Source organism: Megalobrama amblycephala, linkage group LG4 (genome assembly GCF_018812025.1).
Source record: "Megalobrama amblycephala isolate DHTTF-2021 linkage group LG4, ASM1881202v1, whole genome shotgun sequence".
NCBI lineage: Eukaryota > Metazoa > Chordata > Actinopteri > Cypriniformes > Xenocyprididae > Megalobrama > Megalobrama amblycephala.
The window spans coordinates 23,813,072-23,840,775 of NC_063047.1; the positions used below are offsets into that span (position 1 = coordinate 23,813,072).

Consider the following 27,704-nt stretch of genomic DNA (forward strand, 5'->3'; position numbering starts at 1 on the left):
AGCAGCTCTACAAAAGTTCAATGGGTTCTATATAGAACACTCAATTTTAAAGAACCCATTATGCCAAAAAGGTTCTGTATAAGGAGAAATGTCTTAAATGATTGCTTAATACTTTCATGTTTAAAAGGGTATTTCATTTTTTTTTTCTAGTGATAAAGTATGTTTACAAGCTGTTTAATTCATAACATTTAAAATGTTAACATTTACACTAATTAAGTAAAACTACATACATAAAATGATCCCATGGGAACTACTAGTTCTATAAATAGAAAATTTTCTTCAAACAGTGCAGTTTTTATTTGCTAAAGTATGATATGGAGTATGATATTTATGGAAGTAGCAATAAAAGGGATAAAGGCAATATATAAACCAAAACATTTCAAATGTATATATTTTTCTTTGTGTGTATGTCTAAATTGTCCTGTCATATCTGTGTGTGTGTGTGTGTGTGTGTGTGTGTGTGTGTGTGTGTGTGATGTCAGAGGGGGCTGTGCACAGCTGTCTATAAAAGTGGCAGTCACTAAGAGAATCGAGTTGAGCACAGCTTTACAGTTTTTTTGCAATTCTTAAACAGACTTTAAGGGGCGAGTGAAGATTGCCAACTAACCAAATTCTTTTTGAACTGACAGATGCATAGGAACGCAAACATTTTGGATAAAACTATGTCACCTCTAAGGAGCATACTAAGGCAAGGACATTTTTTCACACTGGTGCTGCTGTCATGGGCCGCTGTGGAGGTGAGTTTTTGCGCTCTATTTGAAGGTTTGAACCTGATAGTGTACCGTTATACACTCAATATCTGACATCCAAGTACATTAAAAAATAAGTGTTACTGCTCTTCCATAAACTTATTTCAGATCTGATCAATAATTTAAATAAAAACGTTTAATTCTTTATTAACTTTCACTTAATGTAATGTGAACTGGTATAAAATTGCTTAGTCTCAATGTCAGTTTTCGGTTGCAGATAAAAGCTTCTGTTACATTAAGCATATTAGTATAGGGAGTATCAGGGCATTGAACCCACTTTTTAGCTTGATTTGTGTCAGGTTTTGGCTCACAGAGCCAGTACTATTTTTGTACGTGGTCTAATATAGAGGCTGCATGAATTTATAATGTAGTGGCTAAAGAGGGTAGCCTACTGCAATAAATTATCTGCTTCATTGCATAACTATTGCATTTTAAACTCTTTCTTAAATTCTTAAGTGAAAGCAACTTATTATCTCTTGATTTATGGAATGGAAGAGGAGAAACGTCTCATATAAGCTAGTGTATTCTAACATCAGTCCTTACTTGTTTCCTTCTGTGCTTTCTCAGGTGCAGGGTGGCTGTCCATCGAAATGCTCTTGCCCTTCATCTCCTCCCTCGTGTCCTGCTGGTATCAGTTCGGTTCTTGACCCATGTGGGTGCTGTCGGGTCTGTGCCAGGCAGTTTAACCAAGACTGCAGCCCTACTGAGCCCTGTGACCACATCAAAGGACTGCGCTGCCACCTAGGGGCCGAAGGAGACCCTGATAAAGGCTTGTGTAGAGGTAAGAGGAGTAAGGAAATCTTAGACAGTGTTGTTATTGGCAACTAAAACTATTAAAAATCGTTTTAACTATTTGAAATAAAGTTTAAATAAAAAGAAAAGTTCGATGGAAAATGTAAATGTAAAAAAAAAAACTGAATTAAATATGTTCAATAAAAATAAAGTTAAAAACAAATATAAAAAACAGAAACTAATAAAAATGACCAAAACTTAAACTAAAATGAAACTATAAAAATAAAAGCACATTCAAAATATTAATAAATGTTATAATAGTATATAAATAAAATAACACTGGCTTAAAATTTGTATCTTATTTTACCGTATATAATATTTAGTTAAGGGTTAGTTCACCCAAAAATGAAAATAATGTCATTAAGTACTCTCATGTCGTTCCACACCCGTAAGACCTTTGTTCATCTTCGGAACACAAATTAAGATATTTTTTATGAAATCCGATGGCACGGTGTGGCCTCTATTGCCAGCAATGTCAATGAACCTCTCAAGATCCAGAAAGGTACTCAAAACATATTTAAATCAGTTCATGTGAGTATTGGTTCTACCTTAATATTATAAAGCGACATTAATACTTTTTGTAGCCTGGATGCCAGCCGAACTTAGCCCCGCCCACAACATTTTGAGGTCCCAGAGTTCGGTCTGGACTCGATCCGTAGAGGAGTAATTATGCCCGAACAGAAACTGTTCGGATATGGCGTTATTTTACTGTCAATTGTCGAGAGCACATTATTGTGACGCGAGAGCATATCAATGTAATGCGCGAGCGCAAATCTGTCCGCTCGCGCGCGGATTTCCTTTGCTCTCGCGCAAATCTGGACGCGCGCGCTCAAATATACAGTGCTCTCTTATGAACTGCCTCTCCTCTCGCTCAGATATTGCGTGTGCACGCTCAAACTGTTTCCTGCGTGCTCAAACGTGTCCTGCGCGTTCAAACTGCACATGTGCGCTCACGAATCTCTCCGTGCTCTTGCAGAAATTAATTTGCTTTTGGATTAAATGCTGTCAAAAGTTATAAACCAATCAGAAGAGACGACTGATCCATGAAAACGCTACATGGAATCTTATTGGCTGAGAGTGAACTGCGCCTGGAATTCTTTCGACAAAAATATATATTTGATTTCTTTACAATTTAATAATATTTATCAAATGTAACCTAGTCTAACTGCATCACATTACAGGTCAAACCCCTATTTATCTAAACAAACAAACAAAAAATGTTTCTTAAAGTTATTGTGGTCATACGTTTTGTGTTGAAATTAAAAAAAAAAAAAAATAGGTAACATTTTACAATATGGTTTTTATTTGTTAACATTAGTTAATGTATTATCTAACATGAACTAACAATGTGCAATACATTACTGTAATTATTAATCTTTGTTAACGTTAAAAATACAGCTGTTTGTTGGTTGTTTACTTCACAGTGCATTTAATAATGTTAACAAATACAACATTTGATTTTAATAACGTATTAGTAAATGTTGAAATTAACATTAACAAATATTAATAAATGCTGAAGAAGAGCAATTCATTATTAGTTAATGTTAACTAATGCAGTTAAATAATGATAACGCAACCTTATTGTAAAGTATTACCAACAAACATCTTCTGATTTAAGACCGAACAAGATCAGGGTCAAATCGTCATTCCCTTAATACTTAATGTGGAGATCACATACCACCATAGTGGTATATTTCTTTTGAGGTCTGGTATAAAACATGACATACAAAAATACCTAAGCTCTTGTGTATGCACGATTAAGCAAAAGAACGCGATCTTATTCCTAAATGACAACGATTCGGTTATGTCTATTAAACCTTTTGAAATTACAATCATACCAGAATATTTAAACCTGCTTTTGCATTGCTGCTGAAAGCAGTGGTCATGTAAGCTATATGTTTTAAACAGCTTCACAAAGTGTTTTCAACAACATACTATTGCTACATCTGTGTTGCAAACATTAAATAATAATGCAAGTATTGCAATAACAATTTATAGTCTGAATATACACTGATTTCAGCAATTAAAATAAGTAGCTAAATGAATGTTGAAACTAATGTTGTTACACTGTTCTGCCAGTAGGTGGTGACCAGTGACTGTTAAAATGTATTTGATGTATCAGAATGTATTTGATGTATCAGAATCATTAATTCCAGACCTCAAAAGAAATTGACTATGGTGGTATGTGATCTCCACATTAAGTATTAAGGGAATGACCATTTGACCCTGATCTTGTTCGGTCTTAAATCAGAAGATGTTTGTTGGTAATACTTTACAATAAGGTTGCGTTAACATTATTTAACTGCATTAGTTAACATTAACTAATAATGAATTGCTCTTCTTCAGCATTTATTAATATTTGTTAATGTTAATTTCAACATTTACTAATACGTTATTAAATGCACTGTGAAGTAAACAACCAACAAACAGCTGTATTTTTAACGTTAACAAAGATTAATAATTACAGTAATGTATTGCACATTGTTAGTTCATGTTAGATAATACATTAACTAATGTTAACAAATAAAAACCTTATTGTAAAATGTTACCTATTTTTTTTTTTTAAAAATTCAACACAAAACGTATGACCACAATAACTTTAAGAAACATTTTTTGTTTGTTTGTTTATTTAGATAAATAGGGGTTTGACCTGTAATGTGATGCAGTTAGACTAGGTTACATTTGATAAATATTATTAAATTGTAAAGAAATAAAATATATATTTTTGTCGAAAGAATTCCAGGCGCAGTTCACTCTCAGCCAATAAGATTCCACCTAGCATTTTCATGGATCAGTCGTCTCTTCTGATTGGTTTATAACTTTTGACAGCATTTAATCCAAAAGCAAATTAATTTCTGCAAGAGCACAGAGAGATTCGTGAGCGCACATGTGCAATTTGAGCGCGCAGGACACGTTTGAGCACGCAGGAAACAGTTTGAGCGTGCACACGCAATATCTGAGCGAGAGGAGAGGCAGTTCATAAGAGAGCACTGTATATTTGAGCGCGCGCGTCCAGATTTGCGCGAGAGCAAAGGAAATCCGCGCGCGAGCGGACAGATTTGCGCGAGAGCAGAGGAAATCCGCGCGCGAGCGGACAGATTTGCGCTCGCGCATTACATTGATATGCTCTCGCGTCACAATAATGTGCTCTCGACAATTGACAGTAAAATAACGCCATATTCGGACCAATCACATTGTCAGGGCGATGATTGACAGATTATCACCAGAAACGCAATCAGTCACGTCATCAAAGAGCGCTTGGGGAGTTTGATTGACAAGCGATCTAACCAATCAGAACGCCGCATCCGCCATTTTGTCCGACAAAGCAGTCAGGAGTTAGAAGATTAACCTCGGTGGAGTTAAACTTGAAAAATTGTGCATATTGACGTCTTTCCGCGTTTGAAACAACATTCATTCTCATGTTCATTCATGTTTATTTGATGCTATAAATGGACTAGTAGGAAGAGATGATCGGTTCACGAGCCTCTTGAGCTGAGGCGCTACAGCAATCTGTCACGGTCACAACCCATTAAAGAGCCACAAAACGGTTTTTATTGTTTTAATTTTTTTAATAACTACACAGTTTGAAAGCTGGGACTTTGTTTAATATCATAGTAACAAGCTCTGTCTCGTCTGTCGATGTGTTGTCAGTTTCCTCTTTGCTCCGCGATGTATTTTCCACTCTGTGTGGCGTGACAGCGCCACGGCTTGTCGGACAAAGCAACAGTAACTAAGGGGGGCGGGTCTTTGCGAAAGGTCAATTAGTTTACAACAATGATGGCTGTTGAAGAACTGAAATGTGTAGATTCCGCCATCGCGTCCGTTATAGAAGACCGCGATCAAGGAATTTGTCGATGGGAAAGATGTCTTTGCCGTCCTTCCTACGGGATTCGGCAAAAGTTTGATTTATCAGCTGGCCCCGATGGTCGCTAAGAAGAGTTCTGTTGACAACTATGCGTCGCTCAACATACGTCACTTACTCTGTAGCTCTGATTGGTTGTAGGTCTATCCAATTGAGGTCTTTCCTGGATCGGTTGAAATACGCCCCCATAATTAAAGCCCAATGGAGCAGTATCAGACTCATATTCGAACTAGAATTGAGTATGACCACGTCAGGCTATACTTTTTGTGCACCAAAAAAACAAAATAACGACTTTTCAACAATATCTAGTGCAGCAGATTTCAAAACACTGCTTTGAAGCTTTACAAATCTTTTGTTTCGAATCAATGATTCGGATCGCGTATCAAACTGCTGAAATCACGTGACTTTTGCGCTCCGAACAACTATTTTACATTGTACTGAAAAACATCTTAAAAGAGCCTAAACTGATTTACTGGTCTTAACTGGTTTAAACTGGTCCCCTAGCTCAGCCAAGCTGAAAAGTACCAATAAACCCCTCTAAAACCAGACCAGGCTAAGAAACCCAGCATAGGCCTACCATTTTAGGCTAGTTTAACAGGCTTATTAACCCATAATTATAATTATAATAATAAACAAAAAAATGCACTATTGTTTGATATTTATCAATGATGATTATGGCACTCATAATTGTCATGCTAATTAAGGAGTATTATTGTTAATTCTGACATCTAGCTGAGGCTCAAGGTCGCCCATGTGAGCTGGATGGACGGGTCTATCAGCACGGCGAGGACTTTCAGCCAACTTGCGAGCATCAGTGCACATGTGTTGATGGAGTAGTCGGCTGCATCCCACTGTGCCCACACCGCATTTCTCTACCCGACTGGCCCTGTTCCCGCCGCCGCCTCACCAACCTGCCTGGCCGCTGCTGCCAGGAGTGGGTGTGTGATGATGACAACCGCATTGCCGAAGTGGATCCGCTGCCTGATGCACATCCACAAAAGCACACTTACCTCACAGGCAACGAGTTACTTGTAGCTCCATCTGCTTCTTGGGATAGCAGTGCAGGAGCCCCTTATCAAGGTAGATGAATAACAATGATAAACTGATAAAAGAGACATAAACAGTAGGGGTGAATTCAGGGTGATTGGGACACTTTTTGCTGTTGAGATGACTTGGAAAAAAGTATCAACCTGAATTCACCCCTACATTTCTATTCAAAAGTATGCCAACAGATCAGTGTTTCTCAACTTTCACTCACAGAAAAAAATGATTCATGGTTATAAACACTTTTTTTTTTAATGATTTTATAAGTTGCTCATAGTTTAAGAATTACAAGCTCAGTCAACATATTCTTATTTTACCTTTGCTTTTTCTTCAGAGTGGATTTCATCCTCTAAGTCCTATGACATCCTTCCATCCACCTGCTTACTGCAGGTCACTGATTGGTCTCCATGCTCAGCCACCTGTGGAATGGGCGTGTCCAGCCGTGTAACCAATAGTAATACTGAATGTAGGCTCGTCAGCGAAACTAGGCTCTGTCAGATACGAGAGTGTGGCGTCAACCTTGCACCATCACACAAGGTATAGTGGCAGCTATAGTCGGATCTGCAAAATTATGTAAATAATATAATATATAAACAATTAAAAAGTATACAAAAATAAAGTATATAAAAATAATTACATTTTTACTACTATTATTATTAATAATTATAATAATAAAAAAATATGTTTAGACACAGCAACATAGTGTTGGCCCAGATCCAGCCCACATCCGGTAGACGTGGAATCCACACATACCAGATGTGGGCCGGATCTGGGCCGACACTATAGGGCTTTTCACACTGCGCTTAACCCTGTGTTATCCGCGTTCTAAACACCGCTTTTAATCCCGGGTAAAAGAACGTTTCACACTTGTAATTCAGAAGCGGGGTTATCACCGCTTTTTTTGCCAAACTTGTACAGTGTGAAACGATGCAGTGTTAGAATACCCAGTCGGCACTGCCATAAAGAATATAAAATTTAAACAATATAAAAACAATAAAATAAAATTAATTATAAATATAATCATCTGCTTATATTTTTTTATAATTTTATATTATTTTAATTTTATTTACTACTACTACAACTAATAATGATAATAATTGTAATATTTTGATTGCTGGCCAATAGCTTCTGCTCTGTTTTTGAAGTAGATTTACATTACAGCCATATCTAAATGTCTTCTTTCTCTTCCTCTCCCTTCCTTTACTCAGAAAGGAAAGAAGTGTCAGAGGACCACACGCCCACAGAAACCTGTGCAGATGGTATTTGCAGGATGCTTCACTGCTCGCCGTTACCGGCCACGTTCATGTGGATCCTGCTCAGACGGCCGCTTCTGTGTTCCCTCTGTGACGCGTACGGTCCGTCTACACTTTCACTGTCCTGAGCCAGAACGAGACGACTTTACCCGCAACGTCATGTGGATACAGCGCTGCAGCTGCAGTCAAAGAAACAGCAGACAAGGCCTGACATCACAAGCAGAGTTCCTCAATCTTCCAAACGATATTCACACATACACACATTGACATTAACATTCAAAAGCATTTTCTCACATTTCTATGGATCTACTGTATCCAATTGTCTGTTGAAACATTTTACTAAGCATCCAACAATACAACAATAGTCTCAATATATCAATAATATGTATATAACTTATAAATAAGATTGCTGTTTTATTAGGTATGTTGAAGTGTTACAGGGGTTATATGGTGATTATATGTAAGTATGAGGTAAATTATGCTTGTAAAGGTTGTTTCAGACAAACACACACACACACTCACATACACTGGGTTTCCATGTTTTATGGAGACTTTCCATAGATGTACTGATTTTTATACTGTACAAACTGTATATTCTATCCCCTAACCCTAAACCTACCCATCACAGAAAACTTTTTGCATTTTTAAATTTTCAAAGAACATCATTCTGTATGATTTATAAGCTGTTTTCCTCATGGAGCCCACAAAATGTCCCCACAAGGATTTTGTATATTGTCATCTTTGTGGGGACTTTTTGTCCCCATAATGTAGATTTTACCAGGACCACACACACACACACACACACACACACACACACACACACACACACACACACACACACACACATATATATATATATATATATATAGTTTTACCATTTTCTCTATAATTCAATATTCATACCCCTTTTTACTGTATATAGTGTAAATATGTTTCAGTCCTACTGTACATATCTGATATGTTTGTTTTTATTTTATAATGTTTAACAGACTTCAGTTCTTGTGAAGTGTCATATTCAAACTTCAATTTTTTGAGGTGAATGGCAAATAACAAATATGGAGCAAAGACATTTTATGCATATTTTAGTAGTTTCATTTTGTAAAATAAAATGTATTACATGTTACGTTTTGGCTTTGTGTATGTCAAACATTGAACAAATATCAGTGAATAGAATAGAATAGAATAGAATAGAATAGAATAGAATAGAATAGAATAGAATAGAGCACACACTGGGCAATAATAATGCAATAATAATTATGCTGTTTTGGTGTTATTTAATCATCATAGGAAAGATCTGTCTTCTGAGTTACAAAATGTTCACCAATTTGTTCATTGCACAATATTATGTGCTGTGGCCAGATCAATATTTCTAAAGGACTGAGTGAGAAATATATCAGTGGCAACCTTTTCTCTCACTCAGTTTCTCTCTATTGCTTTCTCTTACTCTCTCACAGACAGCTGAAACTTTCAGCACTGCCATGATGAGTGAACAGGAAATGTCTAAATGTGTTGAGAATGTGCAGGATGGCAGGTTGAAATATGTGATCACTGCACAATCCCACAGTGCTTACAGAACATTTGAGCCACACACATACTGTGAGCATTTATTGCTCTTTGATTAGTCAGCATATGTTTTGTCTGTATGTTGTGTGACACAACCACAACTTATGACAGAATCTATAAAATGTGGTAGAGTGCACAGTCTTCCAGAGGTATGTTTTGTGTAGTTAAATCCAGTCCTAAGTACTCTTTAAAAAAAAAAGGAAAAAAAAAAGTTGCTGTATTTAAAGTTACTGTATGTGACTTCTTTATTTAGATACCGCGCCAAAAAAAATATAAATTGGGGATGTATAATGCATAAATGTATAATTGTAAATCTATTCAATAGCTCCAGGTTAAATGTGAACATTAGCGCCCTCTATTGGTTAAATGACAACAAAGGACTTGGAAAGAGTGGAAACTCTTATTTATATCATCATATTCTATCCTTGCATTGCATAAAAAATGGATGAGTTAAGCTTAATTTTATTGTGTGAATAATAATTGAGTTTTAATGGTACAATATTAACAAATTATTATTATTTTTTTTAAACAAATTATTATTCACCATTCAGATGGAATTTCCAAATAGGCTAATTGATCTGATGGTATATGAATGGGCATATATATATATATATATATATATATATATATATATATATATATATATGTGTGTGTGTGTGTGTGTGTGTGTGTGTGTGTGTGTATATATATATATATATATATATATATATATATATATATATATATATATATATATATATATATATATATATATATATATATATATATATACAGTACAGTCCAAAAGTTTGGAACCACTAAGATTTTTAATGTTTTTAAAAGAAGTTTCGTCTGCTCACCAAGGCTACATTTATTTAATTAAAAATACAGTAAAAACAGTAATATTGTGAAATATTATTACAATTTAAAATAACTGTTTTCTATTTGAATATATTTCACAAAGTAATTTATTCCTGTGATGGCAAAGCTGAATTTTCAGCATCATTACTCCAGTCTTCAGTGTCACATGATCCTTCAGAAATCATTCTAATATGCTGATCTGCTGCTCAAGAAACATTTAATGTGTACAATTGTACAAAATATTTGTGTACAATATTTTTTTTCAGAATTATTTGATGAATAGAAAGTTCAAAAGAACAGTGTTTATCTATAATCTAATCTTTTGTAACATTATAAATGTCTTTTTTCTTTTCAAAAAAATAAAAATAAAAATTCTTACTGACCCCAAACTTTTGAACGGTAGTGTATAATGCTACAGAAGCTTTGTATTTCAGATAAATGCTGTTCTTTTGAACTTTCTATTCATCAAGGAATCCTGAAAAAAAAAGTACACAACTGTTTTCAACATTGAAAATAATCATAAATGTTTATTGAGCAGCAAATCAGCATATTAGAATGATTTCTGAAGGATCATGTGACACTGAAGACTGGAGTGAAAATTCAGCTTTGCATCACAGGAATAAATTACTTTGTCAAATATATTTAAATAGTACACAGTTATTTTAAATTGTAATAATATTTCACAATATTACTGTTTTTTACTGTATTTTTAATTAAATAAATGTAGCCTTGGTGAGCAGACGAAACTTCTTTTAAAAACATTAAAAATCTTAGTGGTTCCAAACTTTTGGACTGTACTGTATATATATATATATATATATATATATATATATATATATATATATATATATATATATATATATATATATCAAATTGACTAAATACAACGATGACAGATGTAATTATTTTCATCATATTTCTTTGATTAAATGAGAAAATTTCAAGCTACTGACCCATTACATCATTTAACCTTCTTGCTAATTTAATAATCTAACCTTTTTAATAGCCAACATAGTAGAGAGAAGACGTCAAAAGCACTTCTGAGCTAAAAAATAATACTTTTTAATGTATATTTAGTTTTCTTTCTTACAAAAAAAAAATAAAAATCTAGATATCTTTTCAAATAGATTCTTATGAAGGCGCATAAAAACAGTTTCCACGACTGGTGCCCCAGTGTCCTCTGATTTTCCAAGTATTCCCCCTTTTTCCCTTTCGTCCTGTCATCCTCTTTATCTCTTTCCCTCCCTGGCCTAGATATTTCCTCACCCGCACTGCTGTGCTCTGTTCATCTTTCTTGGGCTTCTGTTGGTCTATTTCCTTTCTCTATCTCATGCAAAGTGTTGAGTTTCTATGAAACAATGGGGACACCAGGGAGCCTGGGTACCAGGGGGTTGGGGGGAAGGAGGGGTGGATACATTTACCTTTGTAAGAGTAGCAAGGGACTCCACAGTGTCTCATCAAAGACCAGTCTGCTCAGGTGATCCCCAAGGCAGAGAGTGTGTGTCTAAGAGCTGCTTGCTTTGAAGTCTTTGTATGCACAGCCTGGATTTGAATAGAATCACACTACTGCCCTTTTTTAAACAAATGACATTGCCTTACATCAGAATAGAACTGGTAGATCCTTCTATGACCCATCTTTGACCTCTCAAATTCACTTAATTGTGTTCTTATGATACTAACAGGATAATGAAATCAGTGTTTCACATTTTTGCTGAGAAATATATGGTGAAACGCACAAGCAAATTCAAAAGTAGAGTGAATAATTTCATAATGTATTCTCATTTTAGAAAGGAAAAATAATCATCGGTCAAACTTACTTTTTTTTGCTACTGCTCTGCTGCTGTTTTTAGTTCTAGCCTCACGAGCAAACGAAATAGCTCATACAATCCTCCACTAGATGCCGCCAAACCCTTATTTCCTGAGCAGGAATAATATCACCATTGCTTAGTCTTCTATTATATACTAGGCCCCACTGCTTTGACTAGTACGGTATACATGAGTATGTGTACATCTCTTATATGAACATTGTCTTAAAAAGTAATTTTGGCTCTGCTGCCTTTGTGAAAATGAATGTGTTGTTTCAACTTTGCGAAGCTTTTGCTAGGGCCTTATACATACTTTTTATTGGAATGGCAATCGATTATTGTTTGACCTCAAATAGTTTTTTTGTGAAAAAAATACAATATTAAATTCAACCAAAGAACTAGTAAAGTAAAATTCAGCCTAATATTTTATTGTCCTTACTACATGAAAAAAAAAAGTATACTAAGTTATCCAAGTAGGCTATATAATTATATAAGTAGGCCTATGCAAGTATATAATTGATGATTCTGTAAATCAGTTAAGACTTTTAGGCCCAACACTCAATTTTATACAATATAGCAGGGCATCCTTGCTTCAATTCTGCTCTGTACATCTCTTAAATAATGAACAGAGTACCTAGTTAAGACTGTGTCAGGCTACAGTTGTCAAATTATGTTTTGCCGCTAACAGTTTAGACATTGCTACTGCCTCACGGGTGTGTTTAGTAGTTGACATCATAAGACACAACATTTCTTAGTGTTAGCACTGCTTGTAAGAGAGAGGCCAAGGCCAGTTCATTTAAGCCTGTAATGGTAAATCAAGGCAAATTGGACAGTATTGCATTGGTTAAATAAAGATTTACGGCGCCAGAGGTAATTGGCTTTCCATCTTGGCCAGATGTTCGCAGCTTCGATAGTGCCGAGAGACGCAGCAAATATAAGGTGAGAGAGCACGTGGTAGTGTTCAATTTAACAGATGCCTGTTTTCCTCTCGCGTGAGCACATCTGTTATTTGGACTGTGTTTTTGCATCTATTGTCGGTTTATTTATAGATTGATGCTTAGAAAACTGTCCATTTGTGTAAGCGCATAGGTGAATAATTAACACGACTAATTTAAATTGCAGCAGGTTTAAATGCTGTGTATAAAGACGGCCTTTAAGTCCTTTCAGCAGAACTCAGCCGTGGTGATTATGGGCCATTTAAATTAGGTTTCAAATAATTTGAAGTTGCCCAAACAGCCATCCATCATTCTGTCAAACGCCACGCCCCCTCGTCGCTTATTGGCTGCGCGGGTTGCACCTATGGCACGTCACCAGAGGAGTGACTTTAAAATTTTCTCCCAGTTCGTTCATGAGTAATTTCAGCGTAAACTGACGCCAGAAATAAGACTTTGCAGCTCACAGGAGGTTTTAGGCACATAGTCATAAGAAAGCGAGTTATAATAAATACTAGTTTTAAGAAGCCGCCACGTGCGAGATCATGTGCGATAGGTCAACGTTAACGTGAATTTGACGGTTGTGGCGGAGCGCTTCTAACAAGAGGGACGATTTTGAAGTTTGTTGGAACACGCGACACTCGGATTATCAAAAGACCATTTCTTCAACGATTTTTGGGTGGACGAAAGCGAAATACAAAACAAGACAGCCAGTCTCCCACTGCTTAATACCGCGCAATAAGTTTGAAAGTGATTTCACCACCTTTTGACTTCTTTCCAGATTAAGTACAAATAACGGTAAGTAAAAATCTAGTAAACATTTAATCACTAAACCGATTGTGAACTTGTTTTCAGAGAGTTTTGTTGTCTGTTTGTTTTTTTAACAGTTTCTAGTCAGGTTCTGTGCGTGTTCAAACACGTCTGCTCCTATAAGAGGTCGTTATTTTTGTATTTTATCACACTTTTGTAGCTAACTTATGTGTAATAAAGGCAATTTACTCTGCATTTTGATGTAAACAGCGTTGCAGTTGTCAGCTGAGTTAAGTCACAGACTAAAAATTAAAGTTTTATTTAGAGTTAAGTAACTTAGGTGTTATTTTACACGATTTTTGCCAACCTTTTGTTGAAATTATCCATTAACCAAACTTTACATTGGTTCGTCTTGGTTGCAACTTTCCCGTACAGTAACTCTCACTCAAGGGCTGTATCTCAAATCACCGTGAGCTGCCAACCTAGACAGCTGGGCTGAGTTTGTGTCTAGGTAAAATGCTGTCTAGGTAGGCAGCACATTATGTTTTGAGACGGAGCCTTTATGTGTGCTGTCACTGGAGCGGAGAATTGTGCACAATGGGGAGTTGTGCGCAGAGTGTTAATTAAAAAGAGACCCGTTTTAATGAAACGGCGAAGCGTGTAGTTATATGGCCCCAGAGCGCATTATTAAAAGAGAAGGATATACTGCTAATCTGCGGTGGTGCCAACCAGGGTTTGGTCATTTGCTCACTGGACTCGCTACTATTTTTAGAGGCTGCGAACCATGGTGTTACGCTCATTTATTTTAATTATCACCGACTCACACTGGGTTTGTGCGCAGTTATTATTCTCCTAACCGACGTGTAAATGACACTAAAATTCACATTTACAGCTTAAGTCAGATTATATTTAAAAACAAAAAAGCGAAATTATACGGGCGTTCTCGCGTTAGCGAGTTTCTATGGAGACCGCGCGGTTACTTCTCAACAGACCTTCCGCCCCACAAAAGGAAAAGTTGAGGCACAACCATAAAACATAATAGTGTGTTCTTAAGTCTCCTACACCATTAGGCTAGTAATTGATGATATGTGATTTGTCTAATAGTGTAGACCCATCATTTGCTCCGTCAAGCCGACACCAATCCATCAGTCTGCGCTCGGACAGCGACGGTATTGTGTTTCTCTTCATTAGCTTCTGTTTTTGCCTCTTATTTCATCAATCAGCCCGTTAGTCGAGTGGAACTGAACGAGCCTCCCCCTCGATGACCTTTCTGATGACAGCGTTTAAATAACGAGAGAGAAAGAGAAGAGTTTGGTGTATTTCCAGAGTAGCTCCTCACTTCGAAACTAGCAGTACGTTACTTTGGTTGAATAGTTCAGTTTATTCATACGTTTGGGAAAACAGGATGAATTCTCGACTTGAAGACCTTGAGGTACAAGCTTTTTATTTGTATGTATGTTTTATTAATCTATTGTTACCCCATTAACCTTATATAGAATATAATTTAATAAGTAAATATAGTTAGCGTGGGTCTGAAGAACTTTTACGACATTATCCACTCATTTATCTCATAATCTGCACATTGATCTACAACTGTTTGCCCATAAATTACCTATATGCCCAGATTTGCCTGTTTTAAGTTAGAAGTGACCTTTAAACAAACTTTGCACTCCTCACAAGTTTATGTATGCCATTTTCCTTGCCTTTTAAGTAAGGAATTGGTCACAACACAATGCAGACTGCCAAAGATAGGCCTACAGCATCACAACTCCTGCTACCCTGTGATAAGACACTACATTAAGCCTCATAGCTTAAAAAAGGTTGTCACCAAACGTTTCCAGTGAAGGATTAACTTACCTAAGTTATTAGAGGGATAATGTAATTGTTCTGTATTGAAACAGCCAAGCCTCAAAGCCTGTGATATTCCCCCAGGGTCCCATTCAGCAGCATTGTCTCTCTAGCTCTCAGGTCTGCAGGAGAAGGATGATTAAAAAATGGGGGATTTGCATTTTCATGAAATTAACTGTTGCAAAGTTATTTGGCAACCTGCTTTGGAATGGCAGTTCTGCAGGTGTGACAATGTATGGTGCTTGTTACTGGTGTCAGTTATGGAGAAAAAGTCCTGAGGCGAAATCTGCTTGCGTAGGAGCGCTGAATAAATTTACCTTTGGTTGAGGTTTATAATCTCGTACAGCTGGTCCCAGTGCATTTAATAAGATATCAGGCTCATAGTTCTTGTAAGTCTTACAAATATGCCCAACGCTGACATGACAATGAAAAGATTAGAGCCAAGAGTGTCGGAAATTGGTTTAAACTGGTGCCTGGCAAATTCTCCAATAAGAATTCAGGCATGTATGTTCATGTCAGTTTCGGGATGTCGCTCTGTTTGTAGGGGAGACGCACATGCAGCTCTCTGAATGCTGTAGACCTGCTCGACCTGTTTTACCAGGTAAGGTGAGGGAATGTAAACCACAAATGTGCACAAGATCTTTCAAGGCTATTCTTCTGCAGATTGCTAATGCTTAGCTTTAGGATTTCTCCATTTTCATGATGAAAGATCCGTTTCATAATTCCACCGCACAACTGCATAAGCTGTTTGTAAGATGCTTCACCAAAAACGTCATTCCCTGTGTCATCCAAAGTTTAAAAGTATAGTTCCCCCAAAATGAAAATTGTCATTGTCGTTCCAACCTGTATGACATGTATAACACAAAAGAAGACATTTTGAAAGTATGGACAGAAAAAAACACTGAGAATTTTTTTCTAAATATCCTATTTTTGTGTTAGGGTGAGTTTCATTTTGGGGGGAACTGTCCCTCTAGGAGCCTATTGTACCTGTTGGCACTGTTCATGCCCCTGTTTGTGGGAATGCGCTTGGCGGTTGATATCTTTTGTCCGGCACAAGGTTGGGAAGACAGATATGACCTGAGGAAAGCATTCCCACTCCTTTGCAGCAAAGCACAAAGAGCCTTCCTGTTGCTTTCCTCTCCTCTTTTGACCCCTGCTCGACCCTACCAATCAACAGGGCTCAGTTGTGACCTCTAACCTGGCCTCCGTCTCCAGGCTGCTGCCGACTGACCTCTCCTTTAGAACAACAGAGGGAGGAAATAACAAGTGATATAGCCTCAGCCAGATGTCCAAAGCCTCTTCCTCACATTGCTGCAGCCTCTAGTCTCCAAAAGGAGAAAACTGCACCGTCTGGTCCTCATGGGATTTTCCTGAGGTTCTCCAAATGCTGCATAGAAGCTCACTTTTGAGTCTGTTCAGAAAACAATGCAGAGATACAAAGTTATTTTTAGAAATAAAATGTGCAAGCATTTTCTAATGCATCTGAGCATATGTATTGAGCCTCGAGTCTGAATGTGTTTTGCTTAGTTGGATGGTCTGACCTTCTCAAATCACAATTTTATAGCTTATTTTAGATAATGTTAGAAAAAGGTAATATGTTGGCCTGAAGCTAGACATACTAAAAATGTACGTGTGTGTGTGTGTGTGTGTGGTGAGGATGGTTAGTGGTTAGACTGAATTCATCCTTCTGGAACTGCATAAGGCTGTTTATTGAGAGCGGGAATAGTTTGCTTGCTCGCAGGGAAACGGCTGGTGAACAGTAACTCATCAAGGGAATACACTCGACATTTGTGAAAACATAGTCGAACTAAAATCATCAGACAGGGAATGACAAATCAGCTGCACTTTCATTTGGAAAACATCATTAACAGTGGTTGGTGTTGTGATTGAGTTCTCGTGTTGGTTGAAGGCTGTTTACCACAAGACATTCCGACTGCAAACTAGGACATATTAAAAATCAGTTTTGGAAAAGTAGTTGAGTTCCGCCTCTGAAATATTTTTGTTTACGTACTGTGAAAACTGTGAACTGTGGTAAAGCAAGGTGGTGTTTGTAAAGTCTCATACAGATAAGGTTAGATTTCTAGATTGGTGCTCTTATTCGGAGATGCCATATTGATATGACCCCTGTTCTCGGATCAGCATTCACACTCTGCGATAAGGGAACAGACTTTAGTTTTTGTCCTTATGGTTTCAGTTACTGCCATTTGAAAGCTGCACTGCCTCCAGCTGGGTTTGATCTCCACTCATATTTGCAATGAAAGTTCTGGAAATGAGCTGTAGATATAAACTGATAATGTTAAGGCAGATATAAAAATCTGTGGACTACATCATTTCCATAGAACTGCCTGCAGCATTAGTTTTATTATAGTTCCATGGCAATAACATTGCACTATAAATTTCTTTCTTTTTCTTTCAACTGTAACTTTTCTTGAGGTACTTCATATAACATTATGTTTGTACAAACGCATTTTAAATGCATTTAACTATAAAAGCTGATTTGATGTTGTTCATAATGTTAACTATTGTTAAGAAAATATCACATTTATAATGGTGTTATGGTGGTCAGAGGTTGTTTAGCAGTGCCTTAGGCTCTGTCCATTATGCAGTAATTTTAGAAGCACAGGTTCTCATGCAAGAGCAGGTTGTTTTCTAGACAGACTTGTGTACCTCTTCATTGGTGAAACTCTGCCAAGACGTACACCGAGTACTGTTTCATTAACTGCTTACAGTTCTGCTATTGCCAACCACATTGCAGTTTTCTCTCATTGCACTGCATTGTGGAATAAAAATATTGTAAATAGTGAAGTCTCAGTTATGATTGTTTCCTTTGATTAGAAACCTTAATTTTCTCTTGGCCAGTATAAAACATTACAGAATACAACTGTTTGCACTATTACATGAAGAAAATAAGCTAAACGTTATAACTGGCCCTTAGATGTAATCATAAATTAAAGAAAATGAAAAATAAATGATATTTCAGTGCTTTAAAAGACCTCTGCTATTGGGGGCTTGCAATACTGTTGTTGTGATCTGACTAGTGCTCTACTCTGGCAAACTTTTTTTTTGAATATTCCTCACTCAGAATACCAAACTCAGAACAGAAAAGAATAATTTTAGATGTAATAAAACCCTGAAATTTACAAAGCAATAACCTAAAGGTGAGCACAACCACAGAGAAGTAAAATGACAAATAGTTAAAAAAAACAAAAAAAAAAAAACAATATGCAGCCACATTATGTATTCAAGTTGCATTGCATTTGGGGAACCTAGATTCCAGCATAGTACTGTAAACATATTCTATTACACTTAATCTGTAAATATACTTGAGTATACTGTGCTGCTACATCAGTCATTTTCCTAAATTGTAGGAATATACTGTAAAATTATCTCATTTGGTCAGTCAGTTAAAATGAAATCAGCAATAGAGAGAGAATATATATCTGTCCCATTAATCTGCTATGATGTTTTCTTAGGATCATAAGAATGTATTATGGTGATTCGTTTTAAGAGGTTAGGGGGAACATCTCTAATGGCTGATCTTCTGATAATGGCAGAACTATCTGGCCTCTGGAATGGATAACACAGGCCAGATATGCTGATTTACGAGCTTCTCCATTCTATCCCGCAGGCAGGCGATGGTGAACAGCCGTGTGGAAACCACTGCTGTCGCGGTAACGGGAGGTAGTGGCGGGGCAGTGCGCTCCTGTGCAGGCTGCGGAGGTCGGATCTCGGATCGCTTTCTGCTCTTCTCCATGGATCGGTACTGGCACACACGCTGCCTTAAGTGCTCCTGCTGCCAGGCTCAACTGGGAGAGATCGGCAGCACCTGCTTCAGCAAAGGAGGAATGATCCTCTGCAGGAACGATTACATCAGGTACTAAAAGAAACATGCAGTCAGTGATTTGGTGGGAATGAAACCTAAACATTGAATTAGAGCAAATAAATGATGTTCCTCCTGGTCACAGTATCAGTCGTAATGCGTTAGATGAGGAGGACAGGAAATCTCTGGGTTTGACTGGAAACGAATCAATAAAATGTTATTCCTGAACTTGATTGTCGTTTTATATCATTTGACACATCCATATCTGCTTTCTAGAATTGGTAGTGCTTTAAGTTCAGGTGAATGGTCTGAAATGCTCAGGATATTTAGATGGGCTTCCACAAATTTGTGTAAATTTGTTTGTAAATTTGTGTTTCATATTTAAGCATAAGAAAACCGATAAATCCTGCACACTGTTAGGTATGCAACAGTTCATTTAGCCCATGGTTCAATACATACCTTGAGAAATGTCCCCACAAACCACATATTTGAAAGACAGTGGTGCTTCCTCATATTGCAGCCTCACTTCAACATTTGCCATGTTAAAGTGTGAAATCTGACACCAGCATTGTAATGGTTCTGCGCCCCTTAACTTTAGTGCACTACATAGTGATTGGATATTTACTCGCTGCGAGGTGTTTTCTCATCTTGGCGCGTAGACTCACGGGCACACACAAACACGGCCTATTCAAAGAGAAATAAAACGCACAGAAATTATTTAAACGCAAAGCCGAAAAGAAAAAAAAACTTAAATTCACAAGCGCGTATTGAACTGTGGATGTCGTCCCGAATGGTTCAATATTATATTGAGAATTGTGGCATCCCTACCATATCTTGCATAAACAAACAGCCATTTTATTCTGTTTATGACATTAGTTATCTTGTGCAACTTTGGGTTGTGCAAGGTTTTTCTATTTATTGTTTCATACTTATTATGTCCAAGTTTATCACAATAAATATGTCAGGGGGGGCATCTGACATATTTATTTTAAACATCTTTTCTTTGGCAACACATTGAAATATGTTACTGCGTGAACTGTAACGGGACAAGAAAAGTTCACCAATTATGACAGGAAGTGTGTGGGTGCATGTAACATGGCATCTGGAGCAGCCATATTACTCAAAGACTCCCCACATGTTTTTCATGTGCTGTACACTGCTTTAGATTCAAGCTTTAATGTTTAACCACACAGTCAGTGATCAAATTAGAACTCCACTTAGAACTGTCATTTTGTCATAAATTTTGACCAGTCTACAAAACAACTGTAACCTTGATTTGCAAACCCTAACAATTGATCGTTTATTTTTATGGCAGTTTTCGCTGAGGTCTATGATTGCATATGTGCCATATGATGATTACATAACTCTTTGATTGAATTTGGTTTGTATTCCCTTGTATATTTTGAGCTGAAGGCTCCAGAGGTGAGGAGATTAGATTTGTTTATAATCGCTGAGGCTTTGAAATTGACCTCTGTGTGTTTGGATGTGTGCAGTGATGCATTGGTCCATGACGGCACGGCATTGTTGCCTGTTAGACCCAGACTGGTCTGTTTGGACTTCAACCAGGGATCTCTGACTATTTGGCATTGCCACACAGATGTTTTTTTTTGTATGCCTGTGATTGCTGTAGAAGTGCCAGAGATGTCTGCTTAAAGTCAAATAATCTCTCTGACCCCAAAATCAAAAAGAAGCAGTGCACAGTCCTGCCATATTTTAAACAAATATTACTGATACAAAATAGTTGTCATAGTTAAGAGTTTATTGCAATAGTTAATGACACACAGGATTTTTGTTTTAAAATAATTTTGAATTCCTCCCACATTAAATTTTTTTTTTAAATATATATCTGTATTTTAATATATTATCATGTATATTCAAATATTTTATTATTAGCTATTATTTAATATTTTATTTTATATGCATTTTATATTGATATATATTAATTAATTTATTAAATATTTATGAATGTATTCATATTATTATTGATATATATTACTTTTTTAATATACCTATATAATATTATAAATGGTTTAGAAAGTGCATGAGACTGACTCAAATAGTGAAAAATAATACAATCTTAATTATAATTATATATTAGATATCCTATTATTATTATTATTATTATTATTATTAAATTAATATACCAATATATAATATGAAAAATAGTTGGACATGGGACTGACTGAACTGAAAAATAATGCAAAATAATAATAAAATTGTTGTTGTTGTTGCTATTATATAATTCAATATAGTGCATATTTTGCCAAATTTTGTATTATTTGTTATCAGTTTAGGCCTCCTTAAAGGGTTAGTTCACCCAAAAATGAAATTTCTGTCATTAAAGCTGCAGTCCACAACTTTTTTTTGTGTTAAAAATTTACAAAAATTATATAATGAGAATATACAACATGAATCCATTTTCCAAACCGTGTTTTTGTCTTATCCTGAATCATTATGGTACACTTATAATAAGTGTTTATATTCGGACTATTTCAAACCGGACTGGTAGGACTCGCCGAAGAGTATCACAGTAACTGCGTGACTCGCCATAGACATACACGGAGAAAAGTAGCTCCGGCTAGAATGTTCCTCCGCAAGACGTGTGCAGTTCTGTTTATTAACCGCTAGAGGGCCAAAAATCGCGGACAGCAGCTTTAATTACTCACCCTCGTGTCGTTCCACACCTGTAAAACCTTTGTTCATCTTCGGAACACAACTCAAGTGAGAAAGAAAATACTTTCTTCACAAAGGACATCTCTTACAGCACTATAATTCAGCAAACATGTTATACGTGTCAAGGGTGGTTTTGGGATATTTCCTTTAAGAGCATGTAAGGTGTACTCAATCTGCAGTGTATTAAATATGTATAATACAGCTAATCAAAAGGGCAGAGCTTCATTACCAAATGACACAGCATGGAGCCTGAGGTCTGATAAAAGTAGGGTGCATTAATTAGGGAGAACAGGGCTCCTTTCTGCCGTCTCTTATTAAATTACTGTTTGGATTAAGATCAAAAATTCATTACTGCGAGCAGTCAGAGCTGGGACAGTGATAGCGGAGGAGGGGTTGAGAGAGAGAGCAAGAGAGGGTAAGGGGAAGAGGAGAAAGTGAAGCGGTGAGAATTAGCTGCCAAACTGGTCTGGTTACCGTCACAATAAAGACCCCTGAGAGGGAGCAGAAGAAATGTTTCCTACTGAAACATGACTGTGACACGGTGGCTCCAGGTGTTCTGAATGAAAACAACTTGTTTGTGTGCATGTGTGCGAGTGGAATGCTTGTATGTTGCATTTGTTTGTGTGCATCTGGGTTTTATCTCTATACGACCTAGTGTGTGTGGATGCTTTTTTTCTTTCAGCTCATCAAGAGCACGACTTGAACTCATTTGAGTGTTCTCCTAAAATTGTTCATAACAACCTCAAGCTCAGACAGCAGAGTAATCAAGTGCACCCTAATTAGGAGCCAAGGGTGGATCAGAGGCTCCTATAGCCGCCACCCCCCACCCATTGCCACCAATTACACTGCCACTCCAGATTAGCTGATAGGCTGCAGTCTAAGGACTAGAGGGGCTTTGGTGCCCTGCCATCCAAGCCAAGCCACGCACAAACACACACATTGCGACGCACTCAAACTTCAAGCTTTGGACATAAAAATGAATTTCCCCATGTGTGGAATGAAAAGAAGTGAATTAAAGGGTTAGTTCACCCAAAACTTTTTACTCCCCCTCAAGCCATCCTAGGTGTATGTGACTATCGTCTTTTAGACAAACACAATCGGAGATGTACTGTATTTAAAAATATCCTGGCTCTTCTAAGCTTTATAATGGTAAAAATAAATGCATCAATCATAAATCCAATCAAAAATCCCTATAGCTCCAGGGGGTTAATAAAGGCCTTCTGAAGCAAAGCGGTGGATTTTTGTAAGAAAAATATCCATATTTAACCTGTTAGCGTTCCACTGTACCACCTGTGGTACACATACCTTTTAAAAGAGACCAAAACCATGCATATGCTCCAAATGGTTCAACATGCAACAGCATGCAATTTACTTTGGGTATGCCTTTAGGTGTTTTAGGCAAAATTTACAGGAATGCTAAGGGGTTAAAACTCTATAAAGTAATATAACTAGCTTCCACCAGACGACCGTACGCATACTGCACAAGTGGACTTGCGCCAAATGAGTAACCCCTGACGTGATGTATGACGCAGGATGTAGGAGTATAGTAAGCTTGGATGCCTCTCGCAGTTTAAACAAATAGGGCTGGGCAACAAACTCAAGCTCCTCTTCTCATATATCGAAATCCTCCGACATTTCTCTTTTAAAATTTCTCGTTTTAGACTTCTAATTTGTGATCTGTGTTTTGTTTTGCTCTATCCTCTGCGCTTCCACATTCGTCTTTGCATCACGTGTCAAGTCAGGGGTTACTCTTCCGCTGCAAAACGATGTGTATGGCCGTCTGCTGAAAGCTAGTTCTTTTCCTTTATAAAGTTTTAAATATGGATATTTTCTTACAAAAATCCATCGCTTCAATACTTTATTACCTTTATTAACCCCCTGGAGCCATGTAGATTATTTTTTTTATGATGGATGGATGCATTTTTTGAGGGGGGCTTCAAAACAAGCCTCCCACGTTCACCATTTTTTTTAAATAGGAGTAAATCATGGGATAATTTTCATTTTTGGGTGAACTATCCCTTTAATGAGAAGTTTTATTTTCAGGGTAGTTTGTGTGTCATTTTGCAATATGGTAAACCGTTTTTATGAAGTGAGAACGTCACTTAATGAACATGTTTGTTGACTTTCAGCTGATTTCTTGTCACTCTTTTTAAATATTCTTGTTTGAATTAATTGCTGTTTTTCCCCCCACTGTGCAGATTGTTTGGTCACAGTGGAGCCTGCAGTGCATGTGGACAGTCTATCCCCGCCAGTGAGATGGTGATGAGGGCCCAGGGTAACGTCTACCATCTAAAGGTGAGCCATAGTCTGTTGTCAGCAAATGCTCATCTTTGTCTGTATTAAAAACAAACAAACAAAAAAGTTACCTGTGCATTTATTGATTTTATTTTTTTTTATTTTTTGAGCTCCTTATTTTTAAACAAAATATAACTGCCAAACTTCACCAATCATTGTGTCCACTTAAATGACTGCAATGACTGCAAGCAAGTTCACATTTAGATCTGCCTCCATCCAATCAACAACCAAGTCCCTGTGCTAGTTTTTTTGTCTTTTTGATAATCTGTTTAACACAGATGTCACAATATGGAAGAAAAAAAAATCTGTCCTTACTTCCATTATATCCAACAACAAAATATTAGAAAACAAACAGGATAAAGAGAACTAAACTAAATATTGTGTGCAAAAACTTATTTGTAGCAAACGAACAAAACAATACAAGATCAGAATCTAAAAAATGAAACTGAAATTCAATTGGTAATCACCATTTGCAGAATTTATCCAACATCCTTGTACACTTACGGCTACAATTTCTGAACCAGTCCCAAACATAAGGGAATTTGTTTTGTACATTGCAATTACCTAATTCCCTTTGACATTGCCATGAAAGCCAGCAGGAATTGCTCAACATAAGCTTGAGACAATGTTTAATAGTTAGATTTATGACATTTTATTTCTTTTTGAGTATTGTATTGCAACTCCCTCAAGACTGGAAGACTGTCGAAAGACTGAAATGCATAATTCTTGCAAAACAATGACTTGGACCCACATCCCATTTCTCCAGAGTGAAAATTAGAGGCATTATTGTATTAAAGTATGTGTTTATGCTTCTCATTATTTGGTTGGAATGGAAACATCTGTAAAGACCTAAAGCAGTCTCTTTTTGGGGAAATATGTTTCTCTTTTAATTGTCAGCTGAAGTCTTGCTTTTACTGAACATTGATAGCAGGATAGTCTCAAGAGACGCCTACCAAAACTCATCAACTAACCATTTTCCCAACTGCGCCACACATTCCTCCTTAATTATAGTGGTGTAGGTGTCAACCTGTCTTAATAATATTTGATTGGAAAAGGAAACCATTCCCTGATTAAGCTGAGAGGATCGGTTTGGTTTCCCAGTGGTCCATGTTTGCATAAGTTTTCAAAATTGGGTAACTACATCCTGACAAAATTTCTAATTTGTGAGTATCTGAAGAAATGTGAGCTTAGAGGGTAATAGATTTTTCCAAACAATGCAAATGTACCATATGTGTAGGTACTCTGGTCTCGCTCACTTCCCCATTTATTTCAGTAGTGTTTATATATAAGACTTTTTTCTGCTTATATTGGTGAATTAATTTCAGTCTATTTAAAGTTGACGAGACGTGAAAGTTCACAGTCGCTGTGTCCGAATATGCCTACTTCCGAAAAACGGTATGTGAGCCGAGTATTATGTATACTACTATGATCTACTACTTCCACCAAGTTTCTGAAGTGTGCATTCGATGGACACTTTACTATCCCATGAGGCCACAGGAGAGGATTTGTGAATGGCAGTGACACAGCTGCCGCCGTAGGTCACATGACAACATGGCGGATGTAGTACGTCTGAGTTTCATTCAAACTGCACACATTCATAGTATATAGAACATACTTTTTTTTTTTTTTTTAACAGTCGCAAAGTAAGTTTTAAAACCAAATGTATTACCACTATACAGCACGCAATTTCAGATGCAGCACCTATCTATTTTGGAAATGTATCTCATTGATCTTATTATAATCATTCTTTTTTTTCTTTTTTTTTTTTGACTTTGTAATTTTTAATCAATTTCATGACGCGATCTTCCGCTTAAACCCCACCCCTTTCTTACAGTCACCTGTAAGCTCATATTTAGCCGATCTGCCTCTATTCAATCAACAGTTGATTGAATCTCTGCCCTTCTTTTTTATTTTTTTTTTATTTTTATTTTTTTTATAAATAATCTTTCACACAGATGTATTTTACTGTATGGAACTTCTTTCATCTCAACTTTAATGCTTTTTTTATTTGAAAAATTGACTTATTAAATGAGACACCAGAGTACCAATGAAATAACATTTCTTTTTCTTTTTTTCTTCTCCTCCACAGTGTTTCACTTGTGCCACATGTCGAAATCGCTTGGTGCCTGGTGACCGATTTCACTACGTCAACGGCACCATCTTTTGTGAGCATGACCGACCAGGTGGAGCTTTGCTCAGTAGTCACCTGACCCCCTTGCAGAGCAACACCCTTCTACCCGACCAAAAGGTATAATGAAAATACTGTAAATTGAAATCTTTGTGCAAACCTATTATTGTCAATGCTATCCCTCAATTTGCATTTAAAACAGCAACATAAAGTTACTTGCATTATGATTGGGAAAAAAAAAAAAAAAAACTTATCGGCTACTTGTTTTTTTTTTTTACACAGGTTTGCTGAGGAAACATGGATGTATAATTTGCGGTGTGCCTTTTCTTCATATATTTCCTCAACTCTTCCATCCAATCTATCATTGTGAATGTCCACCCACACCCAAGATCTTCCACGCCACTTTTGTGCATTCAGCCACCTTAGAAGAATTCAGAACCACGCAAGTACCGAGTCACTTGCAAGACAATCACCCCTAACGAGGGAAATGTAATCAAGTCGAAGAAAGACGCAGAAGCAAAAAATGATCATACGCACGCATATGTGGTCTGTGTGGTTATGGCTGGGGTAGCCTGACCCTGAAATCCTTAGACTCCATGAAAGAGCAGCTCTATAATGCTGGGGTGAAGCTCAACATGATTTTGTTCCCCTTTGAGAAGTTTCTCAAGAAATGTTGTGGACGTTACCTGACATTTTGGACTGTGGGGGTCTATGGATGATGATAGATATCACTTCTTGCCCACAAAACGACATCTATATAGAAAAAGACCTCTTTGTTTCTTTTTCTTTTTTTGCAGTGGTGGTTGCCTTTTGTTTACGGACCCTTTTCACTTCAAGTGCAAGTTTATTCTTTCTTTTTTGAAAATGTTCTGTCGTCTTTGGTGCCTAAAACATTTTTATGTTCACTTTTCCCTCCTTTGTCATTTACTTCCTATTAGTAAGTAATCATACACATGCAGAGTACAGATACGTGAACATGTATTGTTTCGTCTTCTCAAGTTTGACACATGAAGCACTCTTTTTGAAAGGGTCGTAGTCTCCAGAGGAAACGGCATGTTTTTTTCCCCCAATGATTTGGTAGAATAAATTATATGTCTGTATGCATATTCTCTAAAAGAGATTGCTATTCAGTGTCTGCCAAGACTTTTGTGAGAGCGAGGGAGATTGAGAGTAAAATTGTACATATTTCATGTGCTGTTGTATCGTGTTTAATGGTTGACCTGTTTCATTGTGTCCTCTGTTTGGAGAAATGGAGGAACCATTCAAAAATAACTATCTGTAAAAGAAAAAAGTACTTAATTAAATAACTATAACCATCAAAAATGCAGTCTTGACATCTCTGCTCAGTGT

The 27,704-nt window shown here is 36.8% G+C and overlaps 2 protein-coding genes across 6 annotated transcripts; both read left to right on the forward strand.

The window, feature by feature from the left end:
• Positions 1-539: 539 nt before the first annotated feature.
• On the forward strand, positions 540-8,897 carry ccn1l1 (cellular communication network factor 1, like 1). The gene is made up of 5 exons (XM_048188430.1): positions 540-737; positions 1,317-1,530; positions 6,136-6,483; positions 6,782-6,984; positions 7,656-8,897. The coding sequence occupies exons 1-5, from the start codon at positions 630-632 to the stop codon at positions 7,965-7,967; spliced, it is 1,185 nt and encodes a 394-aa protein (XP_048044387.1). The 5' UTR covers positions 540-629; the 3' UTR covers positions 7,968-8,897.
• Positions 8,898-12,684: 3,787 nt separating this feature from the next.
• On the forward strand, positions 12,685-27,677 carry lmo4a (LIM domain only 4a). 5 transcript variants are annotated; one of them, XM_048188436.1, is made up of 5 exons: positions 12,704-12,847; positions 19,067-19,312; positions 24,130-24,226; positions 26,316-26,474; positions 26,637-27,677. In XM_048188436.1, the coding sequence occupies exons 1-5, from the start codon at positions 12,804-12,806 to the stop codon at positions 26,643-26,645; spliced, it is 555 nt and encodes a 184-aa protein (XP_048044393.1). In that variant the 5' UTR covers positions 12,704-12,803; the 3' UTR covers positions 26,646-27,677. The 5 variants fall into 5 exon arrangements, with proteins under 5 accessions (XP_048044394.1, XP_048044393.1, XP_048044395.1 ...); XM_048188438.1 differs by lacking the exon at positions 12,704-12,847 and adding an exon at positions 13,232-13,638; XM_048188440.1 differs by lacking the exon at positions 12,704-12,847 and adding an exon at positions 14,567-14,759.
• Positions 27,678-27,704: the final 27 nt, after the last annotated feature.